General features: G+C 44.1%; 1 protein-coding gene across 3 annotated transcripts; it reads right to left on the reverse strand.

The window, feature by feature from the left end:
* Positions 1-682: 682 nt before the first annotated feature.
* On the reverse strand, positions 683-6561 carry KCNS2 (potassium voltage-gated channel modifier subfamily S member 2). Of its 3 annotated transcripts, none has more exons than XM_027692466.1 (2): positions 6436-6561; positions 683-5006 (listed from the first exon to the last, which is right to left on the reverse strand). In XM_027692466.1, the coding sequence occupies exon 2, from the start codon at positions 4967-4969 to the stop codon at positions 3536-3538; it is 1434 nt and encodes a 477-aa protein (XP_027548267.1). In that variant the 5' UTR covers positions 4970-5006; positions 6436-6561; the 3' UTR covers positions 683-3535. The 3 variants fall into 3 exon arrangements, with proteins under 3 accessions (XP_027548267.1, XP_027548266.1, XP_027548268.1); XM_027692465.1 differs by lacking the exon at positions 6436-6561 and adding an exon at positions 5636-5965; XM_027692467.1 differs by lacking the exon at positions 6436-6561 and adding an exon at positions 5421-5592.
* Between the last annotated feature and the right edge of the window lie 8648 nt (positions 6562-15209).

A 15209-nucleotide genomic window follows, 5' to 3' on the forward strand; every position in this document is an offset into this window, starting at 1 on the left:
TTTCCTTCAAAGTGTAAAGTTTTTTCTGCAGTTTTTATTTAATGAGAGGTAAGGTTTCTCAACACTTATTGCACTGAGCCCTAGAATAGAGGTTACTTCACAAAAGGGCAGGAAAAGTGTGCCTTATTCTTCCTTACCTAGATATTTTGGGTGGAGCTAAGACAGAAACATTACTTAAATTGTTGAATTTTTATCCTGCTCAGTCAAAAATTCTGTTAGTCATAAGCAAATATTAAAACTGCTGTACAATGCGGTACAATGCCAGCTCAAATATAATAAATCTAGGCAGAAGTAAAGCAGAAAGAAGGCTACATCCCCTAGGATGGTCAGGGGAACACGACTTGCAGAAAGAAAACTAAAAGGAAGCTTGGCAGGTATAATCCTGTGAAAATAAGCATGTAAGAGCATATGGATGCCTACAAATACACCAGGAATACACAAAGAGGAAAATGAAATATTTAAGCAGTGTTGGCATAAGAAAAAGAAACAAAGTGGTATAAAGCATCCATTAATAAAATTACGCCAGAAGTTGTGCAAGCCTTGTAGAGCAGCACGGCTCTGGAATGGTCTTCAGGAGGAGGAGGGAGGAAAAATGTGATTACTTTTAACATGGAGTTAGTTAAGTTTATGAAAGGAATTCCTGTGCACTGTGTAAAGTCACTGTCATGATAATAAGAACATATTAAATTTCAGTACTTTATTTACTTAGTGTCTTTGATCCAAAGCACTTATATAAAAATGCAATAATGAAAATTCCTTTCAACCAGTACAATAAAAGTCTGAATTCCTTGGGGTATTTCATTTTCTTTAGAAAAATGCAGTTTGGACACGTTCCATTCAATATTGGCAGAAATGACAGAGAATCAGCCCTACAAATAATAATAAATCTAGAACATAAGATAAGCTATAGGTTATTGAAATGATGTGTTGTAAAGTTTGAATCCAACATTTGCAATGTTAAACTAGCAACAGCTGAGGAAATTTGTGACTCTTTGGCAAGTCTGCAGGTCTCATCAAATAACTGCCCTGCAAGTCACTGATTTTCAGCTCTGTGAGCCTACTGTTTCTGAAACAGATAAAACCACTGCTTGGAGCTGGATTCTCTGAAGGCCCCAGCCAACAGAATTAGTGAGAGCTTGCAGTGTCCTTTGCATCAGGAAGAGAGCTTGTCACCCTTGCAGCATGTAATCTGACCAGAGTGCATGAGCTGCACATGCCCACCTCTTCCTTCCCTTACTTCTTTCTTGGTACTTCCAGTCCAGCAGCTGACCTCAGGCTGACCCACGTTCTGGGTGGATGTTTGTAGGTGTGTGATAGTTTACACACACACAATATGAATCAGGAAGAAGAGTATTGCCTGTTACCCAGCAGAGAATTTGAACCAGACCTCCAGAAGTGAAAACCTTAGCAAAATGTTTCAAGTTTGGACACCAAATTCAGGTCATTTAGATCTCCCCTCAGGACCACATATATGGCTCTTTGATTTTCAGGGACAGCAAGCAATGACTTGCCAGTGGACTTCATAACTTGTGCAGGCTCTGTTGAGATCTTTGGTGAGGTTGGAAAGGACCATTTCCCTCATGCTTCATGGCCTAAATCAGGCACTAACTGATATGAGGGGAGAGTTTTTCAAAGGAAATGGGGTGAGGGGTAAGTTATTTCACATTGTGTATTCTGTGATAGATCACTGGGCAAACAGGAATGTGATTCTGGGTGCTCAGCCTTCTGTTTTTAGGTGGAGCTGATGTAGCAAAGCATCAAAAGATACAGATCAGACAGCAACCTCTAGTAGCCTAAATGAGGCAATTACCTATTCATGCCATATTTCCTTTATTCTGTCAGTTGGGCTGCCCCTTGTCATGGTATACAAAACCAGTTTTCCAAACGTGACAATTTTAGCTTTAGTATTTTAATTTCTCTTCTGACTAGTCTGAATTTAATTTCTGAACCTCTCTAGTCTTCGCAAGTAAAACAAACAAACAAACAAACAAACAAAATAATTGGAACATTATATGTAATAAATGGGATGGAAAAGCAGCAGGATCTGAAGAGAAATGCTGTTCTGCCCACTGAGCACCAGTAGTTTGTTTTCTGGCACAGATCCCAAGAATTTAAAAGAGCCACCCAACAGTGACTTCTACCTGTTGATTACAAGTGTTTGATCTCTGTAAAACTGCATAAGGGAAGAGACTGAGCCCTCACAAAACAACTTTATGCAGATCCATGATTACTCTGGAAGTCCCAGGTGATCTGTTCTCTCGTGTCTTTTTTGGTTTTGTTTGCTTTTTTTTTAAAAAAGTACATGCCAGCCCTTGAAAAGATTTACATTGACTACATCACAGAAATAGGTAGGTGCAGTATTAAGCTCTTTATCTGTTCCTTTCTTAGGCCCTTATACTCTCCCTTAGTTGTAAATTGTGAGTTTCTTTCTGAGGGAAAGTGTGACTTACAGGGTGTTTTTTTCCTTAGAGTTTCCTTGGCAGAAATCTTAATGGAATTGTCTGTCATCAACACCTGCTTTCAAGCTTTTCTGATAAAATTAGATTTTATATCTCAACATCACATATGGCATCTTTATAATTAGTCTTTTTGCAGTATATGAATGTCAATTCCTAAAATGCTGCCTGTACAGTTCATGTGGGAATATTTCACTTCATTAAATAAATCCAAGTTTTTCATTGGAGCTTTTAATTGTTGAAAGCCCACGTCTTTGTGTGTCTAATCTCAGAACCATTTTGACAGACTGATACAGCATATTGCAGCTGCACTGAGACTGAGCTGGGAGCAATTCGCTTCTGGAAATGTCATCCTGAGAGGTCTGTGTGTGCCTCCATACCATTTGTGAAAATGCAGTATTTGAATATGTAGCTATCTGAAAGTGAGAGGTTGCCTTCTTCAGAGGGTTCAGTATTGACCTAATCTTGGAAGCACAGGAAGGTCTATGCTTAGGAGATCCTGAAAAATATTACTATACATAACATTTCAGAATAAGAACACCCAGATTTTAACACACATACTCAAGAGTAAGCAAACTTAGTGGAGTTTTCAGACAAGTGACAATCAGAATTACTGGTCAGCAATATGGATAAAAGTGTTAGCATATCAGTGATTCACAGGTGATTGTTTTAAACTGTTGTAAAATGCATGGAAGTCCTACACTAGTACAGATACCAGCATAGGTGATGCGTGATTTTTTTCATTACTCATGTTACATCTGAAAATTTTTATTCCACTTGTCTATGTTCATTTCTCTGCTCAGATGAGAAAATGTACAAAGTAACAGATCATCTTTATACCACTAGCACTAATGTCATGAAGTGGTAACATTTGCATGGAAAGGACAGCATTTAGTATCCAATGCAACAGGATGAAAATGTGCAAACTGTCAACTTGTAATAGAAATGTCTTTAGTTTCTCGAGTGCAAAGTGCAGTGTCAGCAACACTATCCTTTAAAAAAAAAAAAAAAGAAGACAAATAGGAAAACATTTATGAACATAGCTCTTGATAGCTCTCATGCAAACTGCTGTCAGACTGCTAATGCAGTGAATCATTCAGGCTCAGCTCACTGGGGGTACTCCTGCTCATATTGGTCAGACTAGCCATAAGGGATTTAACTTTATAAGCATAGTAGTCCCTTAAGTTGATGGATGGAACTTCTTTCATGCCATCACCAAAATCACAGCTTCTCATGGCACTCTCTAACTGCTTCTGACGCCTATAAAAGTGGGAGAATTTATTGAAGATCAGTGTAATGGGAAGCACTACCACTAGGATACCAGCTAAGATGCATGCAGATGCCGTCAACTTGCCAGCAGTGCTCCCTGGCACAACATCTCCATAGCCAACTGTGGTCATGCTAACGGTAGCCCACCACCAACAAGCAGGGATGGTGGCTAGCCCCTCATTCTCTTCTTTCTCAATGGTGTAAGCCACTACTGAGAAAATGGAGATGCCAACAGAGAGGTAAAGTAAAAGAAGCCCCACCTCTCTGTAGCTATACTTCAGGGTGGCTCCAAGAGACCTGAGACCTGTGGAGTGTCTAGCAAGCTTTAAGATGCGAAAGATCCTCATGAGTCTCAGGACTTGTGCAACTCTGCCTAAATTTGCTAAAGTTGGACTACTTTCCACCACCAAGTTGACAATTAATGTAATGTAAAATGGAAGGATAGACATTAGGTCAATCAAATTCAGGGCATGCTTGAAAAATTTTAAAAAGTCAGGAGCTACTGCAAATCTTGCCACCAGTTCAAAAGTGAACCATGCAATACCAAAATGTTCCACGATTTCAAACCGAGGGTCTTCCTCGGGATTCCCATTACTGTCAACAATCTGAAAGTCTGGGAGGCTGTTCAGGCACATGGTCACAATGGAGCCCAGCACCACCACTATTGAAAGGACACTGAAGATGCGGCTTAAAACTGAGTACCCAGGATTATCCAAAGCAAGCCAGAGCTGCCTTCTGATGTTTCCAAAGGGTTGTTTATCAAATTTAGAGGCATCGTTGTAGAATGCCAAAATCTCATCAAAAGAAGATGTAGTACTTTCCTGGTCACTTTGTTCCTCCCATTTCTCTTGGTCTGGCTCCATTTTCCTCCCATGGTAGCTATAACTGCAGCAGGAGTCTATAAAGAATTCATTGATTCCCCAGTATTCAATCTCCTGGCTGAAAGAAAACACACAGAGTTCACCCATCACATGGAGCTTGCCGGTGTTATAAAAATGTAGCACATAAGGAAAGAGCTCGGGGTTCCTGTCAAAATAAAATTCATTCTTGGTATCATCATAGTCATCGCAAAGCTCCAGTATCGACTCCTTTGAGTGGCAGCTCAGCAATTTGCCCAGCCTGGTCTCAGGGAACCTTAATAATGTGTTGGATCTCATCTTTTTCTTAAAGCCTCCAACGTTGATGCTGATCTCATTGTCTTCAAAATTCGCTTCAGATAAAGCATTCAGACTCTGCCCTGTCATAGTGAGCTCCTTCCAAAAGTGTGTAGGGAATGAATACCTAGGATGCAATTGCACAGAAAGTTGACAGAATGAACAAATCTACAGCATGTTCACCTATTGATGCTTGCTTTTCTTTCTTTCTCTCTTTCTCTCTTTCTCTCTCTCTCTTTCTTTTTCTTTTTCTTGTTTTCTTTTTCTTCCTTTCTTTTTCTTTCTTTTTCTTTCTTTCTTTCTTTTCTTTCATTTTCTCTCTTTTTCTTTCCCCCTTTTTCTCCCTTTCAGCCCCCGTTCACCCACTTTCCCCCCTTTTTCGCCCTCTGCCCCACATCTCCCCTTGTTCCCCTTTTCTTTTCTCCCACCTCCCACTGAAGACCCTGAGAGGCTCCTTTGTTCCCGCTGCAGGCTCCTGTTCCTCTCCGCGCCCTTCACCTGGGCTGCGGCTGCCGCTCCCCACCAACCCCCCGTTACTCACGGCCTTTGTGCCACCGGCTCCGTGCGGATCTTTCCCTGCCTTCTGCCGCTCCCGGCCCCGCCAGACGAGGAGCCCCCCCGGCCGCCGCCGCCCAGGCTCCCGGTCCCCGCCGCGCCTCAGGGGCCGGAGCCCCCGCTCTGCGCGGGGGGCGCCGCTGCCCCCCGGCCGCAGAGGATCCCCCCGCCCGGCTCCGCTCGGCTCCGCGCCCGCCCTACCTGCTGCCTCAGCGGCCGCGGCCCCCCGCCGGCGCGCCCCGTCGCCCCCGGCCCCCGCCCGCCATCGCTGCCGCCCGCGGGGGCCGCCAGGGCTCGCTTCGCTGCCCGGGGGTGCCGGTGCTGGTGAGGTGTCGGGGTGATGCCGGTGCCGGGGGGATGCCGGTGCCGCTGGGATGACGGTGCCGAGGGGGTCCTGGGGGGATGCTTTGTCGGTGCTGGGGGGATGCCGGTGCCCGTGGGGTGCAGGTGCCGGGCAGGGCAGGGCAGGGCGGCCCCGGCGGCCGCGCGGTGCTGAAGGGACAGCGGCCGCCCCGCTCAGCGGCGGGAGGCGGCGGCACGCCCGCTCGTCATGGCGACGACCCCCGAGGCTGCCGCCCGCCCCCGTCGCTCCCACCTACCCCTGGCCCGACCCCACCGGCGGCGATCGGGGCTGGTGGGTGGGCGGCCGGGGGCTGCGCAGGGACGGCCCGGCGGGGCCGCTGTGCCGGCGGTGCCTCTTCTCGCCCGCTCCTGCTCCTGCCCCCGCGCACCGGCGGCAGCGGCGCCGCAAACTCGGTTTCCCTCCCCACCGCGGTCCTGCCTCACGCCGGCTCCGAGGGGGGACGGGGGACGCCCACCCGCGGCCGCAGTGGTTCCGGGCACCCGCAGACCCTCTCCTGAGGGGCGTCACCCGCTTCTCTACCCCTCATCCTGCCGGGAAGGGACCGGGGGAGGGGATGCCGCTATCCCCCCCCCTCCCCGCCCATGGCACCAGCAGGTCCTCGCTGTGTTGCCTGGGCAGGGTCCCTGCGGGGACTCACAACAGGAAAAACGGGGGCACTCATCGGGGCCATTTGGCGTGAGGAGAGCGGGGCTGCGTGTTGAGGCTGCTAGCCGCCCCCTCAGCTGCCGAATGGGAACCCCCGACCTCTCCACACTGCCCTGCCAGCCGTTTCAGGAGGGATGATCCTGAACGGCAGGACCTCGAGCGGGACGGGTGAAAGGGCTGACCTCCCTGCGCTGCTGCTCTTGGCGGGGCAGTTTTCCTGCTGGCACGTGGAGTAATGTCCAGCTACATGGCCAGCGATAGCAGCGTCCCTGCCTATGCTGAAGGCGACTGGGAAGAAATCTTTTCCCTCGTGCTGAGCCCGGCGTGAGGCCGAATTTTCCGGGGAGAAGCCTGGTCCTGACAGTCCCTGCGAGCAGGAGTCGACTGCGCATCTGACTTCCCCGATCAGGGGCCGGCTGTGCAGAGCATAGGTGCTCTGAGACAGGTGCTTTATACTGGGCTAACCCGCATGGTCTCCTGCCAGCTGCCTCGTGACCACCTCTCACTCATGGTCCCATGCATCTGAAGTCCAGCTCCTGGAAATGAATTGCTGTCAGTGCTTTGCAGGATTAGGGAAGGCAGGGGGATGAAGACTCCTTGCTTGCTTCCTCCCACCCTGTCAGATCCCTGAGCACTCCAGCCCTGTGCATCACCTGCGGCTTGTTCCTCAAACCCTTGGCAAGGGAGAGGGGTTAAATCTTCCAACTCCAGCAGCACATGAGCCCTACTTACAAGGAACCCCCTGGTAATAAAGAAAAGCCCTTTAAGAGCCCAGGAAACTGAGTGCAGACACGGAGTGGGGCAAGTAAGTCCTGGTGCATGGCTGGGTCTCCAGGACCCAGCTTTCCTGCCTGGGGTGTTTGATCACCCCACCACATCCCACCAATGCTGGTGCATTGTATGGCCAAAGACTCCACACCTCTGGAAACACTTCCACGGCTGTGTGCATGGACCGTAGCACCCTCAGGCCCCCAGAAATGCTTCAGAAAATCCATGCTTCAGTGATACTACAGATGCTGCTCCTGCTTGCCTTTTCTTAGGTGATGTTTGCTCTTGCTTTGTTCTCCTGCTGGTGGCTGCCTCCTGCCTCCCTTCCCTACAGATGCCCTGGCTCAGAGCTTTGTGTCCCAGCATGCTTCACTGCATGTCCAGTGACATCCCAGGGGACATTGAATTATGTACACCAGGCTGCCCTCCTGGCCAGGGAAAGTGCTGCTCCTCTCAGTCTGGTCCCCCAGCTCTTCCCCTCCTGGGACAGGGCACACAGGAGACAGAAGCTGCACATAGCAGGGAGGAGGCTTTGCAAACCCAGAGACGACCTGCACGTTTTCCTGTAACAACGGCTTTTCATGTCCAGAAAGGCATCTGTGCTGCCTCCCAGCAGCAGCGTAGCTGTTGGGTTACTTTGTGACAGCCGCCTCCTCTCAGGGCTCTGCTGGAGAACTACTCACTAGAGAGCTCTAATTGTACTGGCTTTTAATGCCTGGGGCAAGGGATGGCAGGACACAGGACTGGGAACCACCACGTTGAGATTTCTGAGTTGGATGCCATCCTAGGGCTTGGGTAAATCACAAAACTTCTCTATTGTAATTTTCTGCTCACTCTGAGGAGAACAAAAATAACTCATATACCTTAGTGACGTTACAAGCAATAGTAAGCTGCTGCTGCTGGTAGTGCATTCAAGTGACGTCTGTATGTTTTCACAAGCTCTGCTCTGTCCTACCTATCTAGTGGGGTCTTTAAGCATATTTAAACATCCTCAGAAAATTAATTAAAAAATCATTACTCTTCTTTCTTACTCTTAAATTAGATATTTTTTCCCTAATGCTGCTTCGGAAGAAACTAAGTGGAGACACATTTAGAGGATTTCCAAGCTTTTATACATTGTTCTCACCTTCTAAGCCACTTTGCTAAGAAAAAGGGTTATAAGCAGTCTCATTACTCATTTATCAATCTCCGTTCTTATCTTTACCTTGCAAAAAACACTGGTCACTTTTCTAACTTGCATTTTCTTTTAAAAGACACAGCGAGGTTTATGCAGAGATACTGGAGATAAGCAGCAAAGCAATATAACTGCATAAGGATACAACTTCCACTAGCGTGATATAACTGCTCCTGTAATTAGGGCTAATTGGATCAGCCCAATCATGTTGCTAATAAGGCTAAAATGCTTCCAGCACCCAAGTTAGTAATACAAAATTCATCTGAATGTTTCTACAGGGTGTGCTCCTTGCTCCAGAGACACACAAGCAAGCCTTTTACTGACCTAGTAACAGGTACTTTTGCCTTTTCCAACAGTAACTACAGGAAAAAATGCTGTGGACACACTATCACTGGTGGAATCCAAGGCAAAAGATATGTCAAAAGAAATCTGATATGTCATTTTTTGCATGAAATGAGCTTGTGATGTGTCAGAGAAGAGTACATTTTGGGATAAATACAAAACAACAATTCATTTCCACTGCCTTGTGGATGCTTATTGGACTGGAGAGAATGCAAGAGGAGTGCTGAGGTGGGGCTGGGCTGGGAATGTAAAGAAGCATGAAAGAATTGCCTGTTGGAGTGGGGAGATGAATGAGTGATTCTTATCACTCTAGGGCAATAGCTAAACTAACTTTGGGTTTGCTGGTTATAGTTGCTGACTCTGAGACTGTGTGAGAGAGATAGAGCTTGTTTTATTGGTACACATGGTACCACGGTTTTTAAGGAACATGAGAAGGTGCCAGTGCTGTGTAAAAGCATGGCATGTGTACAGGTGCCCAGCAGGGCCGGGAGACATGGTAACTGCAGTGTTCGACTGTACACCCTGTCTGGGGCTTGTGGTGACCTGAACTGTGAGGGAATATGGAAATTATTGCCTGCTGGCAGCTGACTCAGTGTAGGAAGCTGCTGCTTAAGAAGCCATGTCCTTTAAACAAAATCATAAAGGCTACATACATCTTTGGATATTTATCCAAATGAACTGAGTACAGCCCAAGTTTGGCAGAAACCCTGACTGAGAGAGAACATTGTGGAAGAGGGACCCTTTTAAACACATTTTTTCTTATCCCCTCACATCAGCAAGGTAGCCATTCTCATCATGTTTGGTTGCTAGCAGTCTATGGCCAGCCTTTTCTGACTGGAAGCTTAATGAAAGCTGAGATTATCCCTGCTTTATGATTTTCAGTCGTTCTCAAATCTCCCATAACCACAGGCAGAGAAGAAGTGCCATTTGTTTGTGAGTCTTCTCACCCTGTAAGAGCCCTGACTGACATGCCTGCTTTTCTCAGGAGGGAAAGGCTTTGCACAAGCTCTGTGGTATTTGCAGTATAAAACTGGGGAGGGAGGAGAGTCAAACAATTTACTAAGCTAGAAGTTTACAAGGCAGTGATAGCCACGTCTGAAAACAGACCTCCACTGTGACAGAGTGGAACTCCAGTGGACCACAGAAAGGCCATCTGGCAGCTGAAGAAATTGAACCACATACTGAACATGAACTGAACATTTCTTTTCGGCTGACAGCACCTCAACAGAGTGACAAATACTGATCTTTTGTGGTGTGCTGATTGCGTGAGCAATGAAGTTTTTCTGTGATGACTCTGTGGTATTCTGCCTTTTGTTGTGAATTGACCTGCTTAGTCATTGTTATGCCTGCTCCACCTGATTCTTGACTCTGAGGGACATGTGGCAATATAATCTTTTGCAAGCCCAGTGGCAACCTTTGTCTTCCTTAATTAAATCACCATTTCCAGATTCATGGAATGCAAGGCAAAAAAGCATCATTAGATAATTGTGACTTTCTTTTAGTTAGATTGCAGAATTTCAACCTTCTGTCCCCTACTGAAAACTGATGTCTGAGGTGGGTGAAATGAACCATACCTACAGACCCACACAGGCACCAGCTGAGCTTCAGCAGTAAGCATTTCCCGTAGCAATAAGCAATGGGAAAGAAAGGGGTTCAGAGCTGGATGTAAATGTTGACCTAATGCAGTGCAATGGTCACTTTCCCAGCGGTATTTGGTGCAGACAGCAGTGGGCATGACCTCTTTGATATTTGCTTGAATAGAGGTGGGGAGAAAGAGGATCTTGCTTGGATCCAGGTAATGGCTACTAGTTTTAAATCATGACTAAAAAGCCTACTTCTGTGCTATCAGTCAGCTGACATTTCACTTGCATTTGGATCCTACCCCTGTGTTTCTTCCCTTATGCTCCTCACACTTCTGTGTATCTAGAAAACAAAGCCATGGGAACTCCAGCTACAGTACAGCTCCTCTGGACAGATCCCCAGATTTGATATATTCTCAGCTGATTTGCTCTCACTGAGAACATGCCTCATGCTTAGATGGTGCAGAGTGTTTTGCCTCCATTTTTTTCTTCCATGCACTTTTAAAGAAGATGGGGGAAATGCTTCTTGCTCTACGCAAATTGGAGAAAACTCATGCAAAACTAATCTGAGCCCCTTATTCTAAAAATAATAATTGAGATAATTTTTTGTTTACACACATATATATATATGTATATTTATGTGTGTGTGTGTGACACAGGAGATTTTAAGATAAATCTATCTTTCCTTGAGCTGTTTGTAGCAAACAGCTTGGAAGGGCATGACCATCACACACTGCCTACAAAATATGTTTCTGTACTGGTATGACCTCCAGCAGATTCCTCCTTTTTTTTTTTTTTTTTTTTTAGAACAAGCTAAAGCACAAAAAGTTAGCTTTTGTGCCACACAAGGCCTTACTGTGATTAAGATAGGGTTTTTTTTAAATTCTGTTTAGTGAAAAACAGTCAACCCTAATGATTTTTCCCTTAATAACTGCCCGCACAGGAAAAGGAATTTAAAAACTTTTTCATAACCTGCATAACACCTATGTTCCATTTTTAAAAAGGGAGAGCACCCCCCACTTGTTTAAAAATACTAATGAACTGTTTGCAGCAACAGTCTATCTCTGAGTCATTCACTGTAACTTTGCAATGGGGGTACCTTGCCTGAAATGAATCTCAAAGGCAGTTTGGTCTGTAATTTATCCTAAAGGTCAGACTTGCTTATCTAAGGATCTGATTAAACGTATGCACATTCTTATATGCCTCCAAAAATATTCTGGTTGTAAAGAGGCCTCTGACTAGTGGATGAAGGATAAAGAAACTATTTCCTTTGGATTTGATTCACTTTGATATTTTTGGATCATATGTAAAACAAGAACGAGCCAATTTAAAAAAAAAACAAAAGGATCACTAAATAAGATTCTAATTAATGTTTCCCACTGTTCCCACTGCTATCACAGAACAAAAGGTTTTAAAATTTCTGAAGCATGTTGGGACATCTGTGCTCAGTTTCTATATACAATACAGAAAGTCCAAAACATCATGGGAAACCTTATTCTGAAGGGATGCCAGTCCAGATCCATACTCTGAAGAGTTTCATATGGTTCAGATCAGTTTATAAGAAAAGCCTCTGAACTGTTTTATCCTTAGCTAACATGATTTTAAACTTCAAATTTTTTAACCTCAATTCAAGAAAGCACTTAACAATATGCTTAATTATAACCTCCTCTGTTTTTCGGAATCATGCTTTTCTTTGCTCTCCTGGAGTTTGTTATTCCTATAATAGAGTAAGAGGAAATAATGAAGTAATTTTTTTCCAGAGCTTATACTATGAAATTATGAGAAAACAGCAGTAGTTTAAACTTCACCATTTGGTTTGCTGACTGATTTATTTGCTATAAAGTTGAGTGAGGGCCAGCATGTTGTGAAGAAAACCTGAATTTCATTTTATTTGTTTTTCTTTTCAAGCTGCTGCTTTGTGGAGCAATTCTGAACTTCATTGCAGTTGGAATATTACGCTAACCAGCTGCTGATCAAAGACTTCACTGAATCTAGGTCAGGTCTAATTTGTGAAGCTCGCAGAGTTAGTCACTATGGCAGCTTTCTGAAAGGTACAGATGGAGAATCTATGAGCTGTGGGAACAGAATTACGGGGCTTCTTCTCACCATCAGTTTTAATGCAATTTGTTTTATTTCCTTTTCCAGGAGTTCCATTTTTTTTAGAGTTCCTAGTAAAAGAGAGATTAAATGTGACAGCCACATCTGTTTTAGGAAATTCCCATGGAGATATCAGATTGGTAGCTGACTCAAGCGATGTTAAAAGTGAATGCTTCTGGTCTGAGCAGGTGGTCTATGAACACTATGAAAAATCTGTAGCCTTTTATAGTGACTTTCATCTCAGGATCTCAAAGTACTCTGTAAACATCAGTTGATCAAACCTGGGAGGTGTTCACTGTAATTGAAGAGAGTGGGTTTTATGGCTCACAAGTTCGCTGCTGGCTGTGAAATCCTATTTTTGATTGACATAATCTGCCACAAGTAGAGCAGATGTATTGCTGCTGTGCCTGGAAATAAGAGCTGTTTGAGAGGTAGCAGGGCTTGTACCACTGGTAGACAGGTTCTTCTTTCCTTTTGATCTGTTCCACTATCCCCTTTCCTCCCATTGTCTTCTCCTAGTGCTGCCTGTCAAGCAGCCATGCCACTTTTGTAAGTCACCTTGAGTGACTATTTTCTGGAGGGAGCTTGACACAGATGCATGCTTTAGAGATTTTTTTCTCTGCAGTTCCTAGGACAAAACGTGTGCTGAGATGTACTTCAGCCAGTTTTCTACCAGGTGTAGCAGCGGGAATACAGCAGTGCTGTCCATTTACAATATTGTTGGGGTTAATTTCAAAATCTAAACTTAGCAGCATGGAGACCACGCCAACAGTCAGAGAACATCTGTCTGAACAAGGTCCTGCAGCCAGCAGAAGCTGCCTTGTAAAGCATTCCTGTCTGACCTACAGGGCTGTAGCATAAGCATCACCAAGGGCAAGTTTCCTTCAGTGAATATTACTTTTTTAATTCTCAAGAAACAATGAACAGGCTTATTTCAGAGTCCAGTCATAACATGACAAATAATATTTGTGTGTGTACATCCACATATATGTTTATGTGTGTGTGTGTGTGTGTAGGCACTGCTTATATGGTTACTACCAGTACTTAGAATTAAGGACAGTAATTTGATACAAAATTAATCTTCCTGTGGTTTGTTTTTACTTTGGTTTGGGGTTTTTTTGTTTATTGGTTTCTATAGCTCTAGAGGCTGTTTATGTTGAGCACACTTTGACTTGCATTGAACATACTTAAAATTCAGTCATATTCTAGTTCTAATTGTGACCTCCTGGGATTTTGCCATTTGGACCCTCCAAAATCAGTGTTACTTCCTTCAGTAAAACTTGGGATAGAGGACATGGAGGAAGATCAGTATTTCCAGATGAAAATACAGGCAGTTGGTTGGATAGGGACTTGAGGCTTTGTTGTCTGTGTGATAACACTCAGATTATAAATATCAACTTTTGACAGTGTGGACCCACAATCCATTATGCTGGCTGGAAAATCCACATTTGTTGTTTTAAACATTCTGGAAAATATGATTGCCATCCAAGGCTGAAAGCAGAGTCTCCACCACTGTTAGTCTGGAACTTGTACTGCATATTATATCTCTTAGTATAATAAGGTTAATGATACCAACTCTATCCCCAGTCAATATTTATAGCACAAAGAAATCCTCAAATGCAAAGATAGTTGAGGGCTTTATGGTGTTACACCAGGGAGAACTTGACATCAGATTTTCAAGTGGTTATAATTTTTCAATTTGTTTCGTAAAGGATTTTACCTTCCCATCCTCACAGCAATCAGCACATCTGGATCCCCACCCTGACTGTGACCTCTGGATATTGCCATAATATAAACATTAAACAAACATAATTATTGATAAAAAGTGCGCAGGTTATTTCTTCCCTCATTTTGTCACTTAAAAGATTTTCATAGGCACATATTGTTCCTAGTCTACAGTTGCCAATAAATTAATACTATGACCAGTGTGTGAGCATAGTGTCACCGAATTAAAAAAGCTGAGGATTCTTTCCAATGGCTGAACCAAAGTACCTGCATTCAGCTTTTGCATTTTGGCTACATCACAACATGCAACAGATATCTTAGCAAAATGTATTGAATGATCAAATGGAACTGAAAACAATCTGGAAGAAACTACAAATTGTACTGGGGGAAAGGAAGCAATCAGGAAGTTTACTATTGTAAAAATTTGTTCCGTATCCCAAAGAGGGGAGTAAGAAGAAGAGTTTTTCTGGGATTAAAATGTATAATAGCAGGCAAACCTTTGTACACTCAGAGTATCCATTTCTCAACACAGCAAACACTAACATAGAAACATATGTGATGAGCAATAACACTCATAAATCTTAAGAGATTATGTGTTCCTAAAGTAAGACTTCAGAAAGATCCATTTTGTTAATTGCCAAACTTCAGCATGATTCAATCAAGTTTTGCTTAATCTGAATTTATTTACTCTTTGTGATGATGAATCACTGAAAATGTTTGTAGTCCAGTCTGCCGAACTAATTTATCAGGCATTTTGATGGACTGGTGATTTGTCTTCTCTGAATCGTTCATGGTTTATTTATTTATATCATCTGGATTGTGTAGAACAAAAACTGGAGTCCTGCCAAGAACTGAACATTCCTCAGTGATGCCTTCAGTAACAGGAAACACTCTCTGGATAGGTATTCTTGTTGCAATATAGCCAAACAGCTAAGCCAGGAAAACTCTTATCTATGGATACAATACCCTAAACTAAATTAATTTGTTAACCTGTGGGTGGATTTGTATCAGAGACACAACCTTGCAAAGATGGACGGACGACAGTGGAGAGGTTTCTCTGTGCAGGACATGGGGATTTCC

The sequence above is a fragment of the Neopelma chrysocephalum genome, unplaced genomic scaffold (genome assembly GCF_003984885.1).
Source record: "Neopelma chrysocephalum unplaced genomic scaffold, ASM398488v2 Primary Assembly neopelma1_86, whole genome shotgun sequence".
In the NCBI taxonomy this organism is placed as follows: domain Eukaryota; kingdom Metazoa; phylum Chordata; class Aves; order Passeriformes; family Pipridae; genus Neopelma; species Neopelma chrysocephalum.